Source organism: Eptesicus fuscus, chromosome 15 (genome assembly GCF_027574615.1).
Source record: "Eptesicus fuscus isolate TK198812 chromosome 15, DD_ASM_mEF_20220401, whole genome shotgun sequence".
Taxonomy (NCBI): domain Eukaryota; kingdom Metazoa; phylum Chordata; class Mammalia; order Chiroptera; family Vespertilionidae; genus Eptesicus; species Eptesicus fuscus.
This window is the reverse complement of record NC_072487.1, coordinates 40911906-40935563: the sequence shown is the minus strand read 5'-3', so window position 1 is coordinate 40935563 and position 23658 is coordinate 40911906. Positions and strand designations below refer to the sequence as shown.

The 23658-nt window shown below is 41.5% G+C and overlaps 1 protein-coding gene across 1 annotated transcript in view; it reads left to right on the top strand.

The window, feature by feature from the left end:
* Nucleotides 1-23658, top strand: part of PRUNE2 (prune homolog 2 with BCH domain) — a 213501-nt gene that overhangs the window by 51237 nt on the left and 138606 nt on the right. Inside the window, exons 3-6 of the mRNA XM_054727662.1 lie at nucleotides 769-971; nucleotides 2914-3077; nucleotides 17579-17731; nucleotides 20457-20551. Coding sequence (XP_054583637.1) covers nucleotides 769-971; nucleotides 2914-3077; nucleotides 17579-17731; nucleotides 20457-20551 — 615 coding nt within the window. The remainder of the gene's footprint in view (nucleotides 1-768; nucleotides 972-2913; nucleotides 3078-17578; nucleotides 17732-20456; nucleotides 20552-23658) is intronic.

Here is a 23658-nt window from a genome sequence, read left to right as displayed (position 1 = left end):
GTATATTTTTAAAAAAAAAAACCCTGTATTTTTTTTAAATTCCTATAGAAAAATCTGTTTATATTGTGAATCTGAAATTCTCTAACTCCTACCCATCTTCTCTAACTCCCCCTATTACCACAATTTTAATAATAGGTTTGTTAATATAAGATATTAAAAATAATAAGAAACCAGCAGAAATCACAACAATTAGCCTATGGGCCAAAATCTGGCTCATAAGTGAGTTTTCATTGACCTATTTAACATTTTTATTTAAAAAATGAATTGTAACAATTAAACATCACAGATAACACCTCAAAATGTAGATTTCCAACTTTTCTTGAGTAATCGAAGGACTTACCCATCCCGGGCCTGGATTTACAATGGGCTGGAGCTGAGTGACAGACATCCCATAGAGATGGGACATGTATGGCTTTCTGTGTCACCACAGTCCTCACCTGCCCTATTCAGTCATCCTAATTTTCTGCTGATTCCATAAAGAGGAGTGAATTTATTTCCCCTGAAGAGCAGTATACATTTTTTAAAAAAAATTTATGGAGGGGTTGAAGAGAGACAAAATATTTTAAATAAGGGTGAAAAACATTAGGAGCCTCTTACCCATGGATAAAACTCTGCTAATGGGGTTCAGGTAAAGTTGGTTATGAAGGTCAAATGGCTTAATGAGGCCAAAGGACCTTTGTACCCTTCACTGGTGGAACTCAGCTTGAGAAAATGTGGATGTATTCCTTCCTCCTGCCATTGTCAGAATATGAACTTCTTTCTCCATAGGTCAGTCCCCCCGGCGTTCTCTGTTTGCCAGTGCTGAACATACCCAGGACTGAGTTCAGCTACTTCACCGAGACAAGGTTTATCCTGGAAGAGCTAAACATTTCTGAATCATCCCACATATTCCGAGATGAAATTAATCTGCATCAGCTGAATGAGGAAGGGAAGTTATCTATAACACTTGTTGGCAGCAACGTGCTGGCGAGGTGAGGCTCTGGAGTTCTGGTCTTTTCAGGAAGGCTCTTCTGGGCAAAGCATCACCTTGTTCACAACTTTTGTGGTTCGGGGAAATGTAAAAGGCAGAGGACATTCAGAGGAAAGGAAATATTTTTTTCTTCTTTTATGGCAAAATCTGGGCTATGCCGATTTCCTGTTTTTACTTTTGCATTTCAAATATATGACATCTTTGAGTGGAAAGTTCTTGTAAAATTGACCAAAATTCTAATTTTAAACCACTTCAAACACTTGTTGTAGCAAGGCAACTCTCATGTGTATTGATGCTGAAGATGGGTAAGAAAAATAGAAACTAAACACTAAATAAAACCGAAAGGTTCTTAAGAAAGAAATCTCAGTAGTGAAATGGAAATTTATGTAGATGGGCTATGAAAATCATTTGATCACTGGCTCATCACTCTTAGCATTATTATACTCTAAGAGCAGGATAGATTTTTTTTTTAAGTTCATGTAATTTGAACTCTATTTCATGGACAAAAACCTTTTCATCTATTGTTGCAAATGACCTACCCAAGGTACCACATGCAGTTAATAGAGGAGTTTGGATGAAAACTTGGGTTTTCTTCATCCTTCAATAAGTACTTAAGAATTGCTAACTAATACAAGAATCTAAAGGTACATAAAGAGTAATAAGACAAATTACTTAAGGACCTTACAAGCCAACACAAAGATGCCCTTGATAAGCTCTCTAGTGCTACTGAATGAAGACTCACAGTTAAACATCTGAGTGGTGTTAGATGTTAGGATTTTTTTTTCATACTTTGCCAATTTGCTAATATTGATGACATTAACCAGTGGATATTGACTTTAGTATACATAAAATAAAAGCGTGTACAATATCTAATTTTTTAACCTTTCCTAGAAAGCAGATTTCGTTACTAATATATTGTAATGTTACGTATGCAGTTATAAACAGTTTTCACAATAATTTCCCATGGTGTGTGAAACACAAAATTCTTTTGGCTAATATTTATCTATCAGTCATTGATAACTGGCTGAGAGTTATTGGTAGGTTATTTGACTGACTTCATTTATCAGTATTCAGAATGATCACATGCTTTACTAAATTTATGTTAACCTTTCAGACCAACAAATGCAAGTAGATATTAAAAAAAAAACAGTTGAAAAAAAACAAAGGACTGAGCTATGAAAAATATGTAGCAGTTGAAATCTTCAGAAGAGTTTTGTTACCAATTAAGATTGAAAAATTTTTGCTTGTTTTGAGACTGAAGTTGTGAACTCTGGCTTTGAGATAGTTTATGAAATAGAATGCTTTCCGAGAATAGAGTTCTTCATTTCCTTCACTGCTACTCGTTTGGCTTTGGCACAAGAGAGAATAAAGTTAGTTTTATCCAGATTTTTCTTCAGAAGTAAATAAGCCCATAGTATTTTTTCTCCAGCACTATGACTGGATGTGCAAATGTTGGAACCAGATTATCAGAGTCTAAATACAAGCCAGTCTACTTACAGGCTTTCTGACCTTGGACAAATTTCTTAATCTCTTCATGCCTCTGTCTCCCCATTTGTAAAGTGGAAATTTTAATAAAATCCATTTCATAGGGTCATTTTATAGTATAAAATGTGATAATACTTCAAAAGTATTTATAACAGTATCTGACCCATAGTGGAAGCTCAACAAATGTTAGCAATTATTATTATTATTATTATTATCCAGTAGCAAAGCGAGAGAGGAGTACAAAGGTGTGAAGGCACTCTAAGAATCTTGGGGGACGTAATTAGTTAACATGAAATGTGAAAACACATAGAATAAGGTTCTTCTGAGTCATATGCACTTACTTATATTTTTGGCTATTGAGAGGAAGTCATTTGTGTGGGAGAAGAGATTAAATAATTCCCCAAAGTAAGAAAACATGCCATATTTCTTTCTCTTCCTCTCCTCCATTTGCTTTCCAGTGAGGACAAAGCTTTAGAATCGGCTGTTGTCAAAGTCATTAGTCCAGTTGAGCAGAGCGATGCTGGGCTTGGGTTCGGCGAGTCTTCCTCCTCCCTCGTGGTGAAAGAGATTCTCCAGGAGGCTCCCGAGCTCATCACTGAGCAGCTGGCTCATCTCCTCAGAGGTGAGATGACTCTTTCTATTAAATACTGGAAGGCTTAATGGAGTGTCTCTCGACTTGCTCATGCAGAAAGAGTGCGATCCATTCTTGGGTTAACAATCCCTTTAAAGACCACGGGAAGCTTCATCAGAGAGGCAGGGAGTAAAGAGTTTGTTAAAGAGTAGCATTATATAGAATATTAAAAATGTGCATTTTAAAAATAGGCATGACGGATCTTTGCTGTTTCAAGGCAAGAATATTAAATGGAACTCCTGCGCCTCTGCTGGGGAGCTGGAAGCGCTCCCCTGACCCTTTCCCAGCTCCCGGAGGTGTTTCTTGCCCCACAATGTGAATATGGGCCAGACTTCCACGGTCTCACACTGAATATCTCCTAACGCTGATACCTGCTTGGTTTATATAATGTTGTTTGGATGGCAAACTGCACCTTTCATTTTGGCAACATTGTGCAAGGTGGACTTTTATAGTCACATTGTCACTTCTTTCTCCCCGTCTTGTAATGTATTCCATTGTTACTCAGCCTGCGTCAGGCACTCTGGTCTGCAGTCAGCAAGTGCTCCCTAATCTCTATTTCATCTCCATGGAGCCCACTGCTTCCAAAAGTGATTTCCAAGCTGGAAACTGTCAGCTGACTTTGGTGCCACAACAATTCCATGTTGCCTCACTTAGGACAGTTTGGGGTTTGGTATTATGAGTTTTGGTGTTTGTTTTTTCTTTCTTGAACATGGCAGATATAGATTTTTTTCAGACGTATTTAACCCAAGAAAGTAAAAACGAGTGATGAACACGCTGGAAGAATTTAAAAAGGAAGAAAACCGAGAGAATGTTGACTCAACTCTTATTCTTTTTACAAGTCTCAATTTTTATTATTCGATTCAACAGACAAAGAATAACATTTTAATAATATAATCAGAACAAACAACACATAGGAAAAAGAAAATAAAAACTGCACATTGTTGATTGCAAGTATAAACAAAACAATAAAAAAGTAAAATAGCTAGTTCTGTATATTAAATGCCTAAACACAGTTTTGAATAAACACCATATGTACCAATGTTTGTATCCAATATTTGTACAAATACATACCAATATTTAAATTACGTAAACACATTAAGTTTCTAATGTGATCATTGAACTTGTTTCTTGCTTGTTAAAGTGTCTAATATAGATTGAATTAATGACAATGTCACTCATAAGGGATAATGTTTTGTTTTAATAAGATATATAGTGGAGAAACCAGCTCACAGAGGTGTATTAGTGGGAGTGGGACAAGATACTTGAAAGCAATATCAGCACATTCAGGATATTAATTTAATTTTTATGCGGAATTAAGCAAGTGAAGTTATATTCTCAAGAGTCATCTTTGATCCTTCATAAGTTGACTCAGGTCTTTTTAAAGCCTTTTCTTCACTTTGTCTCTACCACAATTTGGAAGGAAAAAAAGTTTAAGAGTCATAAAGTTCCTGTAAATGTTTTAGAACTAATGGCCCCAGTAAACCCATTTGAAATATTTTTCTGGCTAATGGCATCTGTAAAATGCTCTATGGGAAACTGTGCCCTCAACTAAACTAAGCAAGCACAATCATTTATCTCCGTGGCAGAGCAGAAGGAAAATAAAGGTAATTGGGGATCTCAGCCAAGAGGGAAGTTGATTGATATTTTGTTTGCAAACTAAGAAGGTTTGGCTTATTGTTCAAAAAATACATGTATTATTTAGTAGGAAAGAATTGTAGTCGATGAGCAGTTCATCTTCACGGTTTTCAATAGATAGTAAAATTGACAGTCAGATTGGTACAAAGATGATTTTGTTGTTGATGATGATGCTGATGATAATATTCAGATGTAGGGAATGAGAAGGAATACAGACCCTTTTGTTAGTGGCCATGGCTTTAGTTAGCCAAGCTACCAAGCATTAAAGCTGTGGTAAAGGACTTTGGCTTTTCTTATCTTCAGAGGTTTTTCATAGGGTTGGGCTTGAAGTGGGGCTAGGAAGCAGCCAGACCAGTGAGATCACTTCATTGTTACTCGGAAATTGGGATGTGAGAAGTGAAGTGCCGCTGCCTGTGAAGACTGCCAATACTGACACTGTCATGAGAGTCAGAGCCACTGGAGCCTGGGAGGAGGAGACAGAGGTGGCGTATGTGAATGGAAAGCGGGCCCTGGAGACCTTTTGCCAAGATGGGTAGGAGTGCACGTGTGTGCTGTGTATGTGGAGGGGAGAGGAGACGTCACTGAATCGTCTTGCCCAGAGGGAACTAATGGATGGTGTTCCAAGGAGTTTGACTCAACTGTTCACAAGGGCAATGGGCAATTTTTAAAAGGTACTGAATTTTAAGTAAATATAAGAAAAGTCAAATTTTGCATTATTCACTAAACTCAAACCTAGATTTCATACTTTTCCAGTCATGTGCTAACACCAAACCTAAAGGGAGTTTTTTTTTTTTTTATGTGCCTGTAAATAATTCTAGCAATCTTTATTTTCATAACATAAAAAGTTCTCTTTCTAAAGGGTTTCTCTATCAATAGCTACGATATTATTTTGTATTTTGGGGCGATCAAAATGATCATTAGTTTGAGACACATTTCTAGAACATGTCTTTATGCATTCTTCTAGGTCTTGAAGGAATGCACAATTTCTATGCACACCTTTCCATAAAGAACTTTGAAAAATGTCTACTTCCAGATGTTGTGAGACTAGATATGCATGGCTGACTTGGAAGAGTCTTTAAAAAGCTTCATAGTTAGAACTCTGTAGAGAATATATTATTGTGAACTTTGTACCCCCAAAATCTGAATTTGCTAAGAACTAAATAATCAGTTGGGTTGTTGGTTGCCTTTCATTCCCAGGGTCAGATCTGAGAACACACCATGCGGAGGCACACGGGTGTGCTATGAAGGGCCAAGATATTGATCCCCTCAATCCTTGGAGAGCTCCCTAAGTTTGCCCCTTAGCCTCTTATGCTGAAAGGAATATGTACTTTTCAATGCATTTCTTAATTTCTGAAAGGTTGGGACTACGCTTCCTTAGTTGTGCTTCTTAGCTCTTCTCTGCTCAACTTCTAAGTATTGCAGTACCTGGAACGTTGCCTTGGGCATTTTTGCTCTATACACTGACCTCATTTAGTTCTGAGACCTTAAACATAGTACTTAGGCTGTGACTCTCTGTATCTTCAGCTGTCATCTCTGTTAGATTTTCAGGTTTATACCTATGCCCACATGACATCTTCACATTCATGTCTAATTAGCACCACCACCTTTCTCATGGCTGTAATGGAAACCTTTAGTTCCCTGTACCTGCAAACCTGCTTTTATCCAAGTTTCCCTAATTCAGTAAAAGGCACTGGCAAAAAGACAATTACTCAGGTCACAATCAGTCCTGCTGACATACATTTAAAACATAGCCACGGTCACTACTAGTGATCGAATCCAAGCCACCATTCTGTCTCGACTTGGCTAATGCGATAGACTCCTGACTGTTGCCCCATTTCCTACATGAAACCTATTGCCTATGGAGTAGTCAGAAGGACCTCTGAATAATATAAACCAGGTCCTATCAACCTCCTGCTTAATACCCATCACACTCAGATCCAAGCACCCCACCCTTGCAAACTACAACATGATCTTCCCCTCCTACTCTGACATCCTCTCATGCTATTTCCCCCTTTCCCACTGGGTGCTCCAAGGACAGGGGCCTTTCAGTCTTCCAAATATGCCCAACTCTTTCCACTTTTGAGGATTTACGTAAGCTGTTCCCTCCTCTGGAACGCCTGTTTCTATCTACTTATCTTTCTTTCTGTCACCAGTCTCCTCCCTCTTGACCGCTCACTCCAGAATGTAAGCTTCATGAGAAGAGCAATCTGACATGTTTTGTTCATTGCTCCACTGTTGTGTCTTGGTGCCTGGAACAGAGCCTGCCACATAGCAGACCCTCAGTAAATACTGCCATAAAACGAATTTTGCAAGATTGTTTATGTACTTTCTGGTTTTATTTTATGGCTAAATTGATTTAGTTAGTGCTGTGATATTTTAATATCCATTGCATTCCAGCCCACCCTTCCAGCGTTCTTAATGTCAAACTTTGGACATTATTCATTCTGACAATTAACCCTTTTTTTTTTAGCTTTTAGAAATCCTAGACTTTGTCTTGTTATTTTGCAAACATTTGTTTTTATTTTTAGCAGTTGGTTGTTATATATATGATACATATATATTGTATATCATTTTAACCTTTTCATGGAGTATATATATACATACAGAAAAGAATGTAAAATATGAGTATAAAAACATAAATATATGAGTTATTACAAAAAGAACCCCCCGTTACCAATAACTCGGGTAAAGAAATAGAACAGTCCTAACCGGTTTGGCTCAGTGGATAGAGCATCGGCCTGGGGACTCAAGGGTCCCGGGTTCGATTCCGGTCAGGGGCATGTGCCTTGGTTGCGGGCACATCCCCAGTAGGGGGTGTGCAGGAGGCAGCTGATAGATGTTTCTCTCTCATCGATGTTTCTGACTCTATCCCTCTCCCTTCCTCTCTGTAAAAAATCAATAAAATATATTTAAAAAAAAAGAAATAGAACAAGGTGACCTCTTGTACACCTTTCCATCACTGTTCACTTCCTCTCTAACTAAAGGTAACCAGCATTCTGATTTTCATGGCACATAACTTCCCTGTATATCTTTATAGTTTTTGTCACCTTTGTATGTACCCCATAAAACTACAGATTGGTTTTGCCTGTTTTATATATTATGTAACAAGAACCGTATGTTGTACACTCTCATTGTTATTAGACCTCTACACTTATATTAACTGTAGTGTCTATTTGCTCAGGTCAGTTATCTATCATTTGTCTATTCATTATTTCCTCCCTTTTTTCATAGAATATTTGAAGTGGTTTATGCAAATATAAGAAAAACAAAAAAAGTCACGGTCAGGAAACAAAACCATGTATAGAAAGGAATAAGATCAAGATATAGTTAAAAAATAGAGTGAAAATAATTTTCAGTTTGAAACTCTGGATATGAGCTTCCTGGAATCAATGAAAATGTAGAAATTTAATTAATTGCAATATTTACATTATTACTAAAACACACATACCAGGACTTCATTTTTAAAAAAAAAGTCTAAATCTCAAGTGTTTTTTCCTTGTATCAGTCTTCTTTGGAAAAAACACTTAATAATGTCATAGACATCCTCCAACATACATAATAGCAGTTTGCATAGGAACTGGATACAATATGTCAGATACTTCCCCCTTCTCAATTGTCTATGAGAATGTGCTCATTCACATGAGATCATAAACAACCCTGATTTTTGGAAATGTCTATTCACTTCTTCACCCCCTCCCTATCTCTGTTTTTGCTGTTGTGGTTTTCTTTGTTCTTTGCTTTCGTTCTCCTTCCTTCCTTTCTTTGTCATCCCTTCCTCTCCCGACTCTTCTCCCTCCTACTGTCTGCTTCCAAGATCTGTTATCATTTTCAGACAAGCTGCAGCTTGAACTATCTAAAAGTCAAATTACACAGTCATGGTGGCCTAGCATTGGTATTTGGTTATGCCTGGGGTTTGTGCCCAAAGCAAACAATTACTGTAAACCCGCCAGACTCCTCAATCCATATTCTTTTATTTCCCCAGAGATGTGTACTAGAGGACTGTTGCCAAATTTGAGGAACATTAAATTGCTGAATCATCGCATTGGGGATGTGTGTGTGTGTGTGTGTGTGTGTGTGTGTGTGTGTGTGTGTGTGTGTGTGTGTTTCAGGAACCAGCTGGCAATGATGGGGTTTCAGCCATTTAACAGGCATATTTCCATCAAGACAACACTTTCCTCAAAAGATTTTCACTTGTCTTTGTATAAGGCCTTGACAGAGCCTCAATATGAACAGTGAAACAAATAACAGCAATTGTTCTTAGTGCAGGACGTGGAATAATGATGCCCTCGGTTTTTAGGAAACAATTTCTCTCCTTTCTATTAGCAGCTCCATTTGAACTTTAATAAAGAATAGTTCCTTGCTATTTTAGTAGCCTGGACTAACAGCTTCAAAAAGGTCCTTTTAAGGAGGTCAAATAGGAAAGGAAGAGGGCCAGCTTTCCCCCCGCCCCCTCTTGCCCAAAGAATGAATCATCCCTCTCCTGAAATGGTTACAGAGTGCAAGGAAATTACATTGCTTGTTTTGCTTAGGAAGAGGAAAGTCCTGTATTGGGGGTAGAGAAAAGAAATTATTTTTTCAGCAAAATATAAAACCAGAACAATTCTCCAACCTCAGAGCATTCTGTCATACAAAGATAAGCCTTATTAAATTCAGACATTTAAAATTTATAAGATTAATAAAGCACTGAATAATATGTTTATTTTTTCATCCCCTTTCAGCCAAAAATGTGAGCTACGTTGTATTTTCTAGATTTTTCTCCTTCCTCTTTCCCTCCCTCTATTATTCATTCTTTAATGTTTTTGCTTCAGCATGAAAAAAATCTATCCCAGGTGAAACAAGAAACAGATTTAAGTCCCTTCTTTTCTGCTAAGAGTTCATCCTGCAGAATATGCTTTTACTGGTAAATGTTTTCCCCAAACAACTTCTGGCTTCATTAGATCATGTTTAATATTAAAGTATTGCAATTGCTTTTGGTAAGTGGTCCTTCACTTCACCATTCTTTTCAACAAAGACTATTGCAGGTGACTTTTTCTTAATGGAATGAAATGTTTGTTACTATCTTACCTAATAATAGACAAATATGTAAATTGACCGTACCTTCGCTATGCCCACAGCCAATCAGAGTGAATGAGTATGCAAATTAAACCACCAAAGATGGTGGTTAATTTGCATATGAAGGCAGGCGGGCAGCATCATGGCCTGCTTCCGGGAGTACGGGTCCATCGGGAGCGGAGTAGGCCCTGGTGCTGCCCACCCCATGGCCGGGGAGGCGGTGGGGTCGGCAGCGCCAGACTGCACAGGAAGGGTCCGGGTTCATCGCCGCCCTGGGGAGGCGAGGCCGGACCCGCCTAGCCGCTCCCAGGTTTCCCTGGGATCATCGCCGCCCTGGAGAGGCGAGGCCAGACCGCCTAGCCGTTCCCAGGGGTCCCTGGGATCATCGCCGCCCCGGGGAGGCAAGGCCGGACCCGCCTAGCCACTCCCGGGGGTCCCTGGGAGCATCGCCGCCCGCTGCTCCCAGGGGTCCCTGAGATCATCGCTGCCCCCCACTCTAGGAGTCCCTGGGAACATCACCACCCAGGGGAGGCGAGGCCGGACCCGCCTAGCCGCTCCCAGGGGTCCCTGGGATCATCGCCGCCCCGGGGAGGCAAGGCCAGATCCACCTAGCCGCTCCCGGGGGTCCCTGGGAGCATCGCCGCCGGGGAGGCGTGGCCGGACCCGCCTAGCCGCTCCTGGGGATCCCTGGGAACATTGCAGGCAGGGTGTTGCTGAGACCCAGACCTGGCCTCTGGCCACAGATTCATAGCTTCATGGAGACCAAGGGAATCTGCCTCATCTGCAGAGAGACAGAGGTTCTGCAGTGGCCCCAAGACGCCGGTGAATGGTGAATATAGTCAATAGTGTTGTAATGATGGTATGATGCCAGGTGGGTACTAGAACCCTGCCAGGGATCAAGGGGCATGGAAGGACTCCGGGCAGAGGGGCAAGGACCCTCACCCCTGAGACCGGGGTTGAGGGGTGGTGCCACCTCAGTGGAGGGGTGCTGCACTGCAGGGTACTGGACTGACTGATGTGATTGAGAGAAGCTCCCAGTGCTAACTGGCCTTTCTCAGGCAGCCTTCACACTTCAGAGGCAGTGACTCCTGCTCCTGCCTTAACCCAAAAGCAAGCCTGCGGTGCCCTAACCCATGGCAGAGCATGCCTAGGCAGTGAGTGCAAAGCCTTCCACCTGCTCCGGAGAAGCAGGGGCAGTAGAGAATGGGGGCAGGGGACGGGGAGAGGAAAGAATGTGGAGCATCAGCAATGAAGAGGTGCTTGAGAAAGAGGCTTGGAAGCCTGACTGGAAGGTTTGTTCTGTTTGCTGGGCGGCTGCCCCTTGGGAAGCGCAAAGAGCATGGCTCTGAGGGCTTCCTGTGTGCTGAGTCAAGTCCCACAGCCAACTGGAATTGGCCTCAGTTTCCTGGTCTGTAAAATGGATGAAGGGTGTCCCAGTGCCTTCACTGAGCTTTGATGGCCAATTGAGATACTATATAAAGAAAATGAGGGAAGAATTGAGAAAGAAAAGGAAGGACGAGCAACACAAAAGAAAGACTGAAAGGAACCTGTAAACCCATTGTCACTTAAATAGGGAATATAGTCAATAGTGTTGTAATGATGGTATGATGCCAGGTGGGTACTAGAAATATCAGGGAACACTTTGTAAAGTATATGATTTTCTAACCACTGTTCTGTAACTAATATAAAACCTAAAACCAATACAAAATAATATTGAATGTAAAGAAATGAAAATTGGAGTGAAATTTTTATAAATTTCAAAGTTTAAAAGCTGTAAAGGAAGGAAAGGGGAGAATAAAAATAGTGTTTTTCATGTTAAAGAGTTGTCTTTATATGGTGCTTTTATACTTTTCTAAGTCATTATCTCATTTTAATTTCGGGGCAACTTAAAGACAAGATAATTGTTCCCTCCACTATTCAAAGAAAGGAAATCTTGGTGTCTGGTCCTAATGATTCAATCGTCAAGCCCTTATTGTAAAGCACGGTTATTAAAATTTTCTGTGCAGGGTCATATCTATACTATAAAAGCCTTGGGGGTGATCAGGCCAGCAGGGGAGGGTATTTGGGGGCAATTAGGCCTGCAGAGGAGCAGTTAGGTGTCAATCAGGCCAGCAAGGGAGCAGTTAGGGGGCAATCAGGCAGGCAGGTGAGCAGTTAGGAGCCAGCGGTCCCGGATTGTGAGAGGGATGTCCAACTGCAGGTTTAGGCCCGATTCCACAGGGATCGGGCCTAAACCTGCAGTTGGACATCCCTTGAGAGGTCCCATATTGGAGAGGGTGCAGGCTGGGCTGAGGGACATCCTCCCCAGTGCACGAATTTCGTGCACCAGGCCTCTAGTTTTATAATAATTACTTTCTCTGTTGCTTATTGTTCATTCCCCCTGGCCGGTGAATAGCTGGGACGCTTTTGGGCACAGTGTATAGACATAAGTAGTTCTTGAGTTCTGCAGAATTTGCTGGAGGTTAAATCAAAAGCAGGTTTGAATTTGTAAAGAGGTGCCTTTGGCTACCGTATATTCTGATACTGATAGGCAACTAAGTATGTAGTTGAATGGGTCTCTAATGTGAAGAAGAAAAATTTCTATAGATGAGTCTCTTGGATAAATTTGGGCCATAGTTTTTCTTATGCAGTAGAAACATCTCAGAGTGTGGTGACTATCTTTTTGATGCTCATTATTTTTCTCCATCTGTGTCAGTACATCGTCTTCTTTCTTTTTTTTTTCTTCAATTTTTTTTATTAAGGTATTATATGTGTACATATCTTACCATTGCCCCCCCACCCCACTCCCTTATATGCCCTCACCCCCCAGAGTTTTGCGTCCATTGGTTATGCTTATATGCATGCATACAAGTCCTTTGATTGATCTCTTATCTTCCCCACCTCTCCCTAACCTTCCTGCTGTAATTTTTGTGTTATTACATCGTCTTCTTTCTATGTGTAAGTCATATTTCATCATCAACCAGAGTCAATCTCTTTCCATTGAATTATTCTGTAGGACTCTGTTTAGTGCAATATCTGTTAAATTAACTTGTGAGTATCCATTTTCTATAGTATGTATTTTAAAAATTAAGATCCTCAAATAAAAGAAATTGGGTTATTGGTTTGACTGTAAGCCAGGCACATTCAGTAGGGAACTGTGAATCCTATCCAGAGCAGAAAGGCAAGCAAAAGAAGTAAAGTGTATGTAAGTAAAGGGAAAAAAGGAATAAACACATCTTTCCTCAGAGATTATCTATTTGAGTCTGTAAAAAAAAAATCAAAGAATCTACAAATGAGCTTAAAATAGTAAGTAAATTTAACAAGTTGGATATAAGTTTAATAACACAAAATGTGTATTTCTATAAATAACTAGAGGCTTGGTGCACGACATTCATGCACGGGGGTGTCCCTCAGCCCAGACTGCACCCTCTCCAATCTGGGACCCATCGAGGGATGTCCGACTGCCCGTTTAGGCCCAATACCTCGATGTTGTCTTCTATTTCTACTTGGCTGAGATTTTTATATAATGATCAAATCTTGTCTTTTATCAAGTAGTTTTACTATTGACATCGTTTGAAGTGATCTTGATTTTTTTCTCTTTTATTCTATTCATAGAGCAAGTTATTTTGATTACTTTTTGAATGTTAATTTGTCCTTGAATTTCTAGGAAATCCCTACCTGGTGACTATATGATATCCCATTACATATTGATAATTTGATTTGGGACTAGTTTAAAATATTTTTTAAAATCTGTGTTTATGAGAGGTTTGCCTCTAATTCTTTCTTATAATGTCTCTATTGAATATTGGTGTCAAGATTATGCTGGATCCCAGAAATAAGTTGGGAAGTGTTCTTTTTATTCTTTGGAGGAATTTGTGTAAAATTAGTATTTTCTTTCTTAAATGTTTGGGTCTATGGGTATTAAACTATGGATTCATTTTTAAATAAAAAAAGAACCATCCAGATTTTTAACTTCTTCCTTCCAAAACTCTTTATATTAGTCTTTTTAAGAAGTCAACTTTTGGTTTTATTAATTTTCTTCATATGTATTTGTCTCCTATGCCTTTATGTTTTTCTCTTATCTTTATTATGTCCTTCCTTCTACATGTTTTTAGTTGAACTTTCTGGGTTTTCTTTTCTTTTTTTAATTTGTTGTTTTTGTTAGTCCTCACCCAAGGACATTTTCAGTTGATTTTTAGAGAGTGAAGTGGGAGGAGAGAAATACTGATGTGAGAGAGTCATATCAATTGGTTGCCTCCTGTTCACACCCCAACCAGGGCCAGGGATCGAACCTGCAAGCCAGGTATGTACCCTTGACCTGGAATCAAACCCAAGACCCTTTGGTGCATGGGCCTACACTCTGACCACTGAGAAACACTGGCTAGGGATGGTTTTTCTTTTAATATCTTATGCTTTTAAGGCTATAAAATTTCCTCAGAGCACAGCTGTACTTACATTCCACAAGTTTAAATGTCATATTTTCTTTATTATTTAATTAAAATATATTATAACTAGAGGCCCGGTGCACAAATTCGTGCATGAGTGGGGTCCCTCGGCCTGGCCAGCGATCGAGGCCTAAAAGGGGGGCCAGCCGGCAGGGGGGGGGGAGGGACTGTGGGAGGTTGGCCGGCTTGTGGGAGGGGCTGTAGGAGGTTGACTGCCTGGGAGGAGGGGCCATGGGAGGTTGGATGTGGGAGCACACTGACCACTGGGGGGCAGTTCCTGCATTGAGCATCTGCCCCCTGGTGGTCAGTAGCACATCATAGTGACTGGTTGACCAGTCATTCCTGTCATTCCAGTCATTCGGCGTAACAGTCGCTTAGGCTTTTATATATATACTAGGGGCCCGGTACACGAAATTCGTGCACTGGGGGGGGGGAGGGTCTCCTCAGTCCAGCCTGCCCCCTCTCACATACTGGGAGCCCTCAGGGGATGTCCTACTGACGGCTTAGGCCCACTCCCCATAAGGAGCGGGCCTAAGCTGAAGTCTGGCCTCCCTTTGTGAGAGACAACCAGGCTGATCAGGGAAAGGCACCAGCCCCATTACCCCGCTGCTGGAGCCACTGCAAGTCACCGCAGCCACCAAGGTGTTTTCATCAACACTGACTCCAGTCCCTTCACCAAGAAAATAATGACAACTTTCTTTAGGCATTTTCAAGATGTGTCTTTCATAGAATATGACATTTCTTTCTTTTTTTTTTTTTTTTTTTATCCTCACCTGAGTATATGTTTCCATTGACTTTTAGAGAATGTGAAAGAGAAAGGGAAAGACAGAGAGAAACATCAAAGTGAGAGGAATACTTAGATTGCTTGCCTCCTTCATGAGCCCTGACCTGGGCCCCAGCCAGGGAGGAGCCTGCAACTTAGGTACATGCCCTTGATCAGAATCTAACCTGGACTCTGCGGTTGGCAAACCTAGGCATTATCCACTGAGCCAAACCGTGTAGGGCAGGTTATGACATTTCTTAGCCCTCCAGCAGCAGACCTTCATTTTTTTCTCCAGGAGTGTGGTGGAAAAGCCCTAGATCACCTTTTTGGATTCTTATACCCAAGTTACTAATATTACCAGTGGCATACAGGGAGCTTAGCCAATGAGCGGTCAGAAAAGGTATTTCCTCTGTAGTTCACATCTATCTCCTGTGATCTCTGGCTCCGCCCCTGCCAAGGTCTAAAGCCTCCAGCCCTTGGCAGGGAACCCCCAGCTGGCTCGATCACCAGGCTCCGCCCCTGGCCAAGGCCTCAAGCCTCTGTTTGAGGCTTGGGCCCTGGGCAGGGACCCCCCAGCTGGCTCTATCCCCTGCTCCATCCAAGGCCAAGGCCTCAAGCTTCTGTTTGAGGTTCGGGCTCTGGGCAGGGACCCCCAGCTGTCTCCCATCGTGGGGCTCCACCCCCAGCCAAGGCTGCAAGCCTCTGTTTGAGGCTCGGGCCCTGGGCAGGGACCCCCAGCTGGCTCTGATCACCTGTGGGGGACCCCCTCTGGCTTTGATCTTCCCCTCTGATCTTCGGCTCCAATATCCCAGTTCCAACAACTGCCGCTCTCCGAGGCTGCAGCCATCTTGGTTAGGTGTATTTGCATATTCGCTTTCTGATTGGCTGGTGGGTGTGGCTGGTGGGCGTGGCTTGTGAGTGTAGCAGAGTGATGATTTGCATATTACTGTTTTATTAGATAGGATATCCATTTACATTAGAGTCCCAGTGCATGAAAATTCGTGCACTCGGGGGGGTCCTTCAGCCTGGCCTGCACCCTCTCGCAGCCCTGGAGCCCTCGGGGGATGTCCACCTGATGACTTAGGCCCGTTCCCCAGGGAATCAGGCCTAAGCTGGCAGTCCAACATCCCTCTGGCAGCCCAGGAACCCTCAGGGGATGTCCAATGGGCCTAAGCCACAGTTGGATATCCTTAGCGCTGCCAAGGAGGCAGGAGAGGCTCCTGCCACCGCTGCTGTGCTTGCAGCTGTGAGCCTGGCTTATGGCTGAGCAGAGCTCCCCCTGTGGGAGCGCACTGACCACCAGGGGGCAGCTCCTGTGTTGAGCGTCTGCCCCCTGGTGGTCTGTGCACGTCATAGCGACCGGTCATTCCACTGTTGGGGTCAATTTGCATATTACCCTTTTATTATATAGGATTGTGATTTCTTCTTTTACCATGAGTTATTTGGAAGTGCATTGTTTAGTTTTCAAAGATTTGGAAATTTTCTAGGTTTTGTTTTATTATGATTTTCAGACTGTTCGTGTGGTGGTCACAAAATATAACTGATTGCAATGCTTTGAAATTTGTTATGATTTGATTTATGCCTCAACAGATAGTCAATTTGAGTAAATGTTTCTTTTGTCATTGTTGATAGCAATGTTCAATATATGTGAATTAAGTCAAATTTGTTGCTCATGTTGCTCAAATATTCTACATCTTTATACACTTTTTCTACTGGTTCTTAGAGTTGGTGAGAGAAATGTGTTAAAATTTCCCACTGTGACTATATATTTATCTTTCTTTGTCCTATTTTGTCAATTTTTGCTTTACATATTTAGAAGCTATGTTATTAGCGAATATAAATGTTGTATTAAAAAACTGGATGAAGAAAGGGGACTTTCTCCTTTCAGTATAGTCTTACTGCAGTTGAAATGCAATAGGAAAAGCTTTATTCTGACTGGACTTGGTGTACACTTTAACTTAAGAAATAAATAATGCAAAATGAGAGAGAGAGAGAGAGAGAGAGAGAGAGAGAGAGAGAGAGAGAGAGAGAGAGAGAAATGAGAGCGAGAGAGAGAAAGGAGAGAGATTTCAGAGAGGAAAAAGAAAAGGGAGAGAGAGATAGAAACATCAATGATGAGAAAGAATCATTGATTGGCTGCTTCCTGCATGCCCCACACTGGGGACTGAGCCCACAACCTGGGCATATGCCCCAACCAGGAATCAAACTGTGACCTCCTAGTTCATAGGTCAACATACAACCACTGAGCCACGCCAGCTGGGCTTACCATTAACTTTCATTCTGAAATCACGTAAAACCAACAGTTACCATTTTTATGTATTTGTGTGGGGTGGGGAGAAGCTATATATTTTGTTCCTTTATCCATAAAACTCTGTGTCATAGAGCATGCTATGGTCAGTTAAGTTGTAGAGATTAATATCTGGAGAAAATGAGAGAGGGCAGATGGTAACCAATGGATTTTCTAAAAATCACCTCTTGAATGCTACATTGTGGAGGCTCCTGCTCCAGCAAGAAACTGGAAGTGGCAGCAGAGGTGGAAGGGCCAGCAAACACTGCTTTTCCTGGCCGCTTCCTGTCTTGGGTGGAACGTTTAAGGCTGTTTTATTCCTGCCTTTTAGGTAGCATCCTTTTCAAGTACATGACCATGGAATCCGAGAAGATCTCAGAGAAGCAGGAGGAAATCCTTTCCATCCTGGAAGAAAAGTTCCCTAGCTTACCTCCCAGAGAGGACATCATCACGGTGCTGCAGGAGAGCCACTCCGGGGCTCAGGGTGAGTGACCGTCCGGCTCTGCCGCAGCTCCCAGCAGGGCTGCTGTGTGGGGTGGAGTGCTGCCAGGCCCCACAAGGTGAATTTGACTCCGCCTGCACTTTGCTCCCTGTTGCTCACACTTGTGGACAATTTCCAGGCACCTGGTGTCGGCTCACCTGGAAGCAGGCAGCCTGCATGCAGCCTGTCCTCTGAGGCCTTCGTGTCTGGGTGTGTGGTTTACTCACACGTCACATGCCCACCCCAGATGATGACATGAAATCTCCAACCTGAGCAATGTCAAGCACAATGAGATTTTGTAAATCAATTAATTTTAGAAAACAAAATAAAAGAGAAGACAGCCAAGTAGATAGACTTGTCCTTCAAGTCTATCTAGGCTTTCTCAGTTCAGCGGATTCCCTGCATCAGTTGTTTTATAATAATAATAATAAATAGCTACAATCCATAGAGTGCCTAAGATACACCAGGTTCCGATGGCATAACTGCATGGATTCCTCACTGAGTCCCCGCGACAACCCTGTCAGGTCCTGTTTTATCCCAGTTTCTAGGTGAGAACACTGGAGCACAGAGAGGCGTCGTTGCTTTTGCATCACACACACCTGCCTGGTGGCCAGGCCAGGATTTATACCCAGACAACCTACCTTTAAGGTGCAAAGCTTTCTCCCTTAGTTTGGAATTGCCCAGGGGCAGGGCCTGAGGCAAAGCAGTTTATCAGAGATGTGAACCCAGAGAACACTGATAGGGGATGGAGTTAGCTCCGTGGGCAATCAGGCCTTCATCCAACTAGGGAGCCCTGGGAAAGAGTATAAACATGCACCTCAGTGTTATCTCACCTGAGGAGTGAGGGAGCGCAGTGGTGTGTTGGAACTTGTTCACAGGAGCTCCAGGAGCTGATTGTTAGTTTCAGGGGTTTTGTGAGTTGGTCAGTCTTAGGTTGGCAGCAATGACAGCGTTCGCTGTAGACGAATTGACACCAGAGAAATTGACACTACATGTACCACAAATCGGGTTTTGTTGCTGATTGTTTAACATTTACCAATATACCGCTGGAATATTGATGGCCACTCAGTCCCTGGGGCTGTCAATTCCCCCAGAGCAGCCTCTGGTGGCCAGAGAAAGCCCTCAGGAAAGGAGAGGCAGGTGCTGCTGGTTGAGCGTCATGCTGGGCTCACTGCAGTGGCAGGTGTGGGTGGGGCCCTGTGGGTTCCACACTTTCTTTTTTAAAAATATATTTTTATTGATTTCAGAGAGGAAGGGAGAGGGAGAGAGAGATAGAAACATCAATGATGAGAGAGAATCATTGATCGGCTGCTTCCTGCATGCCCCCTACTGGGGATCGAGCCTGCAACCCAGGCATATGCCTTTGACCAGAATTGAACCTGGGACCTTTCAGTCCGCAGGCCGACGCTCTATCAACTGAGCCAAGCCGGCTAGGGCAGGGTTCCACACTTTCTGTTACAGATGCACATGTGTGACGATACGGAATGTATAGCTGCATGATGGTGTGCATTTCGTCATTCATCTTTAAAACTAGGCCAAACTTTTAATGTCACAACATAGTCTATAAATCATTTCACACTGCAGTATGATAGAGTGCAGCCTTTCAATCTTCGAGTCAAAGAAACATATTTAGTACCTGTTTCCCAGACTGCTGTGATTGACTGCGTTCTAAACTGGGAGGAAGGCAAGTGATCGACTCTGGTGTCTTCATGCATCTGGGAAGGATGTATGTGCTTTGCTGGATGTATGTGCTTTTCTGATGGGTCTTCTTCCCAAGAGGATAGTTCTAGTCAGATAGAATAACCGAGGGCGAGGTTATTCAATGTCAAGCCAGACCCTTTCCTGAGTTTTGGCCATAGACTTCATTGAAACACATTGGTCAGCCAACCACAACTATGCAGTCCAGATAATTTCACCATTCCAGATGATTTCTCCCATCGTTTAAGTAATTCAGTATCTCCTATGTCAGAGCCTATTACAAGGGTGACCAACTTAATTATGACAGTTTTTATGGGTCACATTTATAAAGTGCATTTTTAATAAAATTATACTAGAAAACCTGGGGCTCACCTAAATGCATCCAGAAAGCAAATTATGGCCTTGTTAGGTATTACTTGGCTAGATTTCTGAGTAATAGGTATGATATGATAGTTTTTGTTTGCCCACCTCCCTCCATTGCACCTTCTGCCCTTGTTTGCTCTGGGCTCCCTGGAGATTATTGCCTTCTGATTGGGTTTGGTTAATGGGAAGAATTAGTAACAGGTGGGCCATGAGGGTCTCCCGAAGAAGAGAGAGGCTGTCTTATTCCTTCCCTGCTCCCTTTCTGATTTGGCACCGAGTCTCTGGCAGCCCCTCTCCTGCAGGTCCAGATCTCACTTCTTCCCTTCGTCCCTTTGCCAGCCTCTGGGCGCTCACCATGGTTTATTCTCTCTGTCAGTCCTGCCCACAGCTCTGTAAGTGTCCTGCCATTAAAGAGTCTTCTTTTAGATTATGAGGGATGAATTCTTTTACCTGCTGGGATCCTAAATGATGCAAATATTGTCACTAATGTGATTTTTGCCTTAGTGTGTGTGTGTGTGTGTGTGTGTGTGTTTATGATGGATAAAAGCATTATTAGTGGGGAAATATTGAAATTAACAGGATAAATAATTTAAGTAATTATTCCTTGAAATTACTAGGAAAAAAAAGTTCCGCAATTTAACATACTGTTTTCCCTTCTCATCCACAGGTTTAAGTATTGAACAGATAATGTTGAAGGACCTAAAAGAACTGACAGATGGAGAAATAAAAGTGGCCATCAGTACCGTGAACATGACCCTGGAGGTAAGGGAGGGAATGCTTTTTGGCAATGATAGAGTTTCCACGATGGCGTCGGAGCACCTGGGGTACAGCGCTCTCCACCACATAAGTCAGTGTTCGGCTTTTGCTGTGAATACTTCTTTGCAATCGGTTTGATTAGAAATGCAGGTTATTATTTTGGGTGAAAACACTATACTAAGTCGATGAGTGCTGTTGATTCATCTCAGTAAAACAATACCTCACATATGCACATGTATGTGTGAGTATAACCTGTTTGATAGCAATGATTATACACTTGATTGCATTTACTTCTGGTTTGCATTTTGTTCTGTGTGCCACCGTGTGCCACCCTGAATTGTTCATAGACCTTTTCTAAGAAAATAAGCTGTCCTTTGGCCTTTGTAAGCTGATTGGATACATATCATTTTGGTAACCAATGATGACATCTCAAGTATTAATAAGACCCTCCTTCCAATCCCTTCAATGAATGACTCTAGTCTTTGTGTGCTTCCTTGGTAAATTATCCTTTGTCTACTATGGGGATTTTCAATGACTTGTGTGTTAATCTTAATTAACCTCACTAATGGGAATTATATTTTAGAGAGGCACGCTGGTGCTGTGCAGAACCTTGTGTATTTCTTTATATTGTTACTAGAGGCCCGATGCACGAAATTCTTGCAAGAGTAGGCCTTCCTTCCCCCGGCTGCCGGCACCCGGGACCCGGGCTTCCCTCGCAGCTCCGGCTTTGTCTGGAAGGTCTTCTGGTCTAATTAGCACATTATACTTGTATTATTATAGATATTGCCTTGATCAAGCTACCCACCTCTGACTGAGGCACTGAGCTCTCAAGTCGTATTGATGGAGATAAAAATTGCAGCATAGAAATTTGTCTTTTGGTTTTAATTGTATGTTGCCGTTCTTTTATTTTTTTTCACATGGTAACGGTGACTGTATCAATATGTATATTTCTAGGGAATAGCAGGCATGCATATGGGTGTTCATACCTCAGAAAACCCAAGAGCAAACCAGGTGGTGGTTTTTTTTCTGTGATTTTTTTAATGTATTCCCTATTGATTGATATTGTAATTCAGCTCTTAGATCCACATGAGTACCAGGAGGCAACTGTTGTCACTTAAGATAATCAGGCATGGTGGTTATATAGTGTCTCATAGTTTAAGAACACATTCTTATTGTATGTGGAAACTCAGCTGTTTCTATGGACTTACAAACTGATCAGTGCTTCATATAATTAGATGTTGATATAACTCAAAACAAGAAATACATGCAATTTGGGATGTAGTAACTAGATAATCACCTTCAATTAGAGATCTGTTTTGTGTCTAAAAGTCCAAGGAAAACGTGGATCTTACAAGGGTCAGTAGCTCTGAAAATCATTTCTCCTAGTTCAAGCCTTAGGGTTTTCTTTCTCTTTCCTCCCTCCCTGTCTCCCTTCATTTAATAGCATCTTATTAGGTTTTAAATGCCTTGTTTGGAATTTCATTCTAAATTAACATAGAACATCTTGTAATTGCTTAGGAAACTGTCTGTAGTTAGCAAAGTACTTGAAGGCTATTAGTGTTATAGACTTACCGTAGCTTTAATGTACCTTCATTTATATTACAGGGGTGTACAAATGGCTTTGTCAGACATGTTAAACTGTAAATGTTTAGCAAGCTGAAAAAGTGATAAAATGATCACCTTATTCTTGACATAATTTACATAGAGGCTCAGTAATTAATCAGGCTGGTTAAGTACATCTTGGAAGTGCTGTATGATTTTCTGGGAAGATGGAGGACATTTGTACATAGAAGGAGGGTACACAGATTAAATTCTAATCAGCCGAATGGGAACTTTTCACTTGTGCAGAATGGGGATATTAAAGATGACCAAGAGACAGCAAAGGAACTCAATAACATTCTATATCTTCTCTGAAAGATAAAATGCACATTGTTTATTAAATCTGTCAGTTAGAAAAATCCCCAAGTTTAGGGTAGAGTTTGGTTTTTCCCAGCAGCTTATCCTGAGAAGCAGTGGCATTTCCCCAGTTCCTACTCCTACTTGACTGTATTTCAGCATTCCTTTCCCATTCCTGGGTCCTCACTTTTTAGAATAGTGACAGAATCAACACTATTTTATTTTGTGTGTTTTGGAACAGCTGTCGAATTGCCCTTTAGATATATACTCAAAAAAAAATAGTCTTAATTCCTATGACTTTATAAATCTCACTTGTTCTACAAAGTATGGTCAAGACCATTTTCATGATGACGCTTATAAACTCTTCATTTTTTTATAACCACCCTCTGAACTCTTGCAAAATTTAGCCTAAATGGCCAACTTGGGACTTACTAGTATACTGTACTATCTCTTTCATTAATTTGAACTTGTTTCATATATTAATTATAGTTAGACAATATTTTAAGTGAATTGAGGGTAATGATCTTTGAGTTCTATCTCCCTTTAATTTCCTGGCCCACTGCTGGGCACATAGTAGGTATTTAGTACATATTGGTGTCTGAGATTTGTTCCTTTGATATTTGATTTTTATTTCCTTTTGAGTTTAAATAGCTAGAAAAGCAAAGCCACCTAGCTGTGCATCTAAGTCAATCCTCTTTGTCGCTTCCCGATTCATTTTTTCCAGATAATTATGTCTGAAGGCTGACATACAACAAGTGAAGTATGGCCCACATATTTGTAGAGAGTACTGCTCATCCAGCTGTCCCAAAATGCAAATAGTTAGCTGTTGTCACTGGAAGCAATCAACTGGAGGTCCCGTGGCATGTCAGGGAAATGAGAAAGAAGATTCCTTACATTGTCAGCGGTCTTTGCAATGCTGCAATTCCACAGTTGTACATGTCATGGCCTTTATTTGCCTAGTGACCCAATTAACTTTCTTGGGTAGAAATATTGAGAAAATTAGAAGGATTTGTGTCCTTGCAACATACACAGCATGTTCTTCAGATTGAAGTATTGGTTTGGGAGGTAGAAATCACTGCCTTTGACAGATGGTTGTCTCTGGCCCTCTATGTTAAAGGGAGAAAGCTATTAAACCCTTTGTCTCTTATTTTTATTGTAGCATAGATCACAAATGAGAGTTGTAATCTAATCAAGGTTATAGAAGTTATTGGAAGACC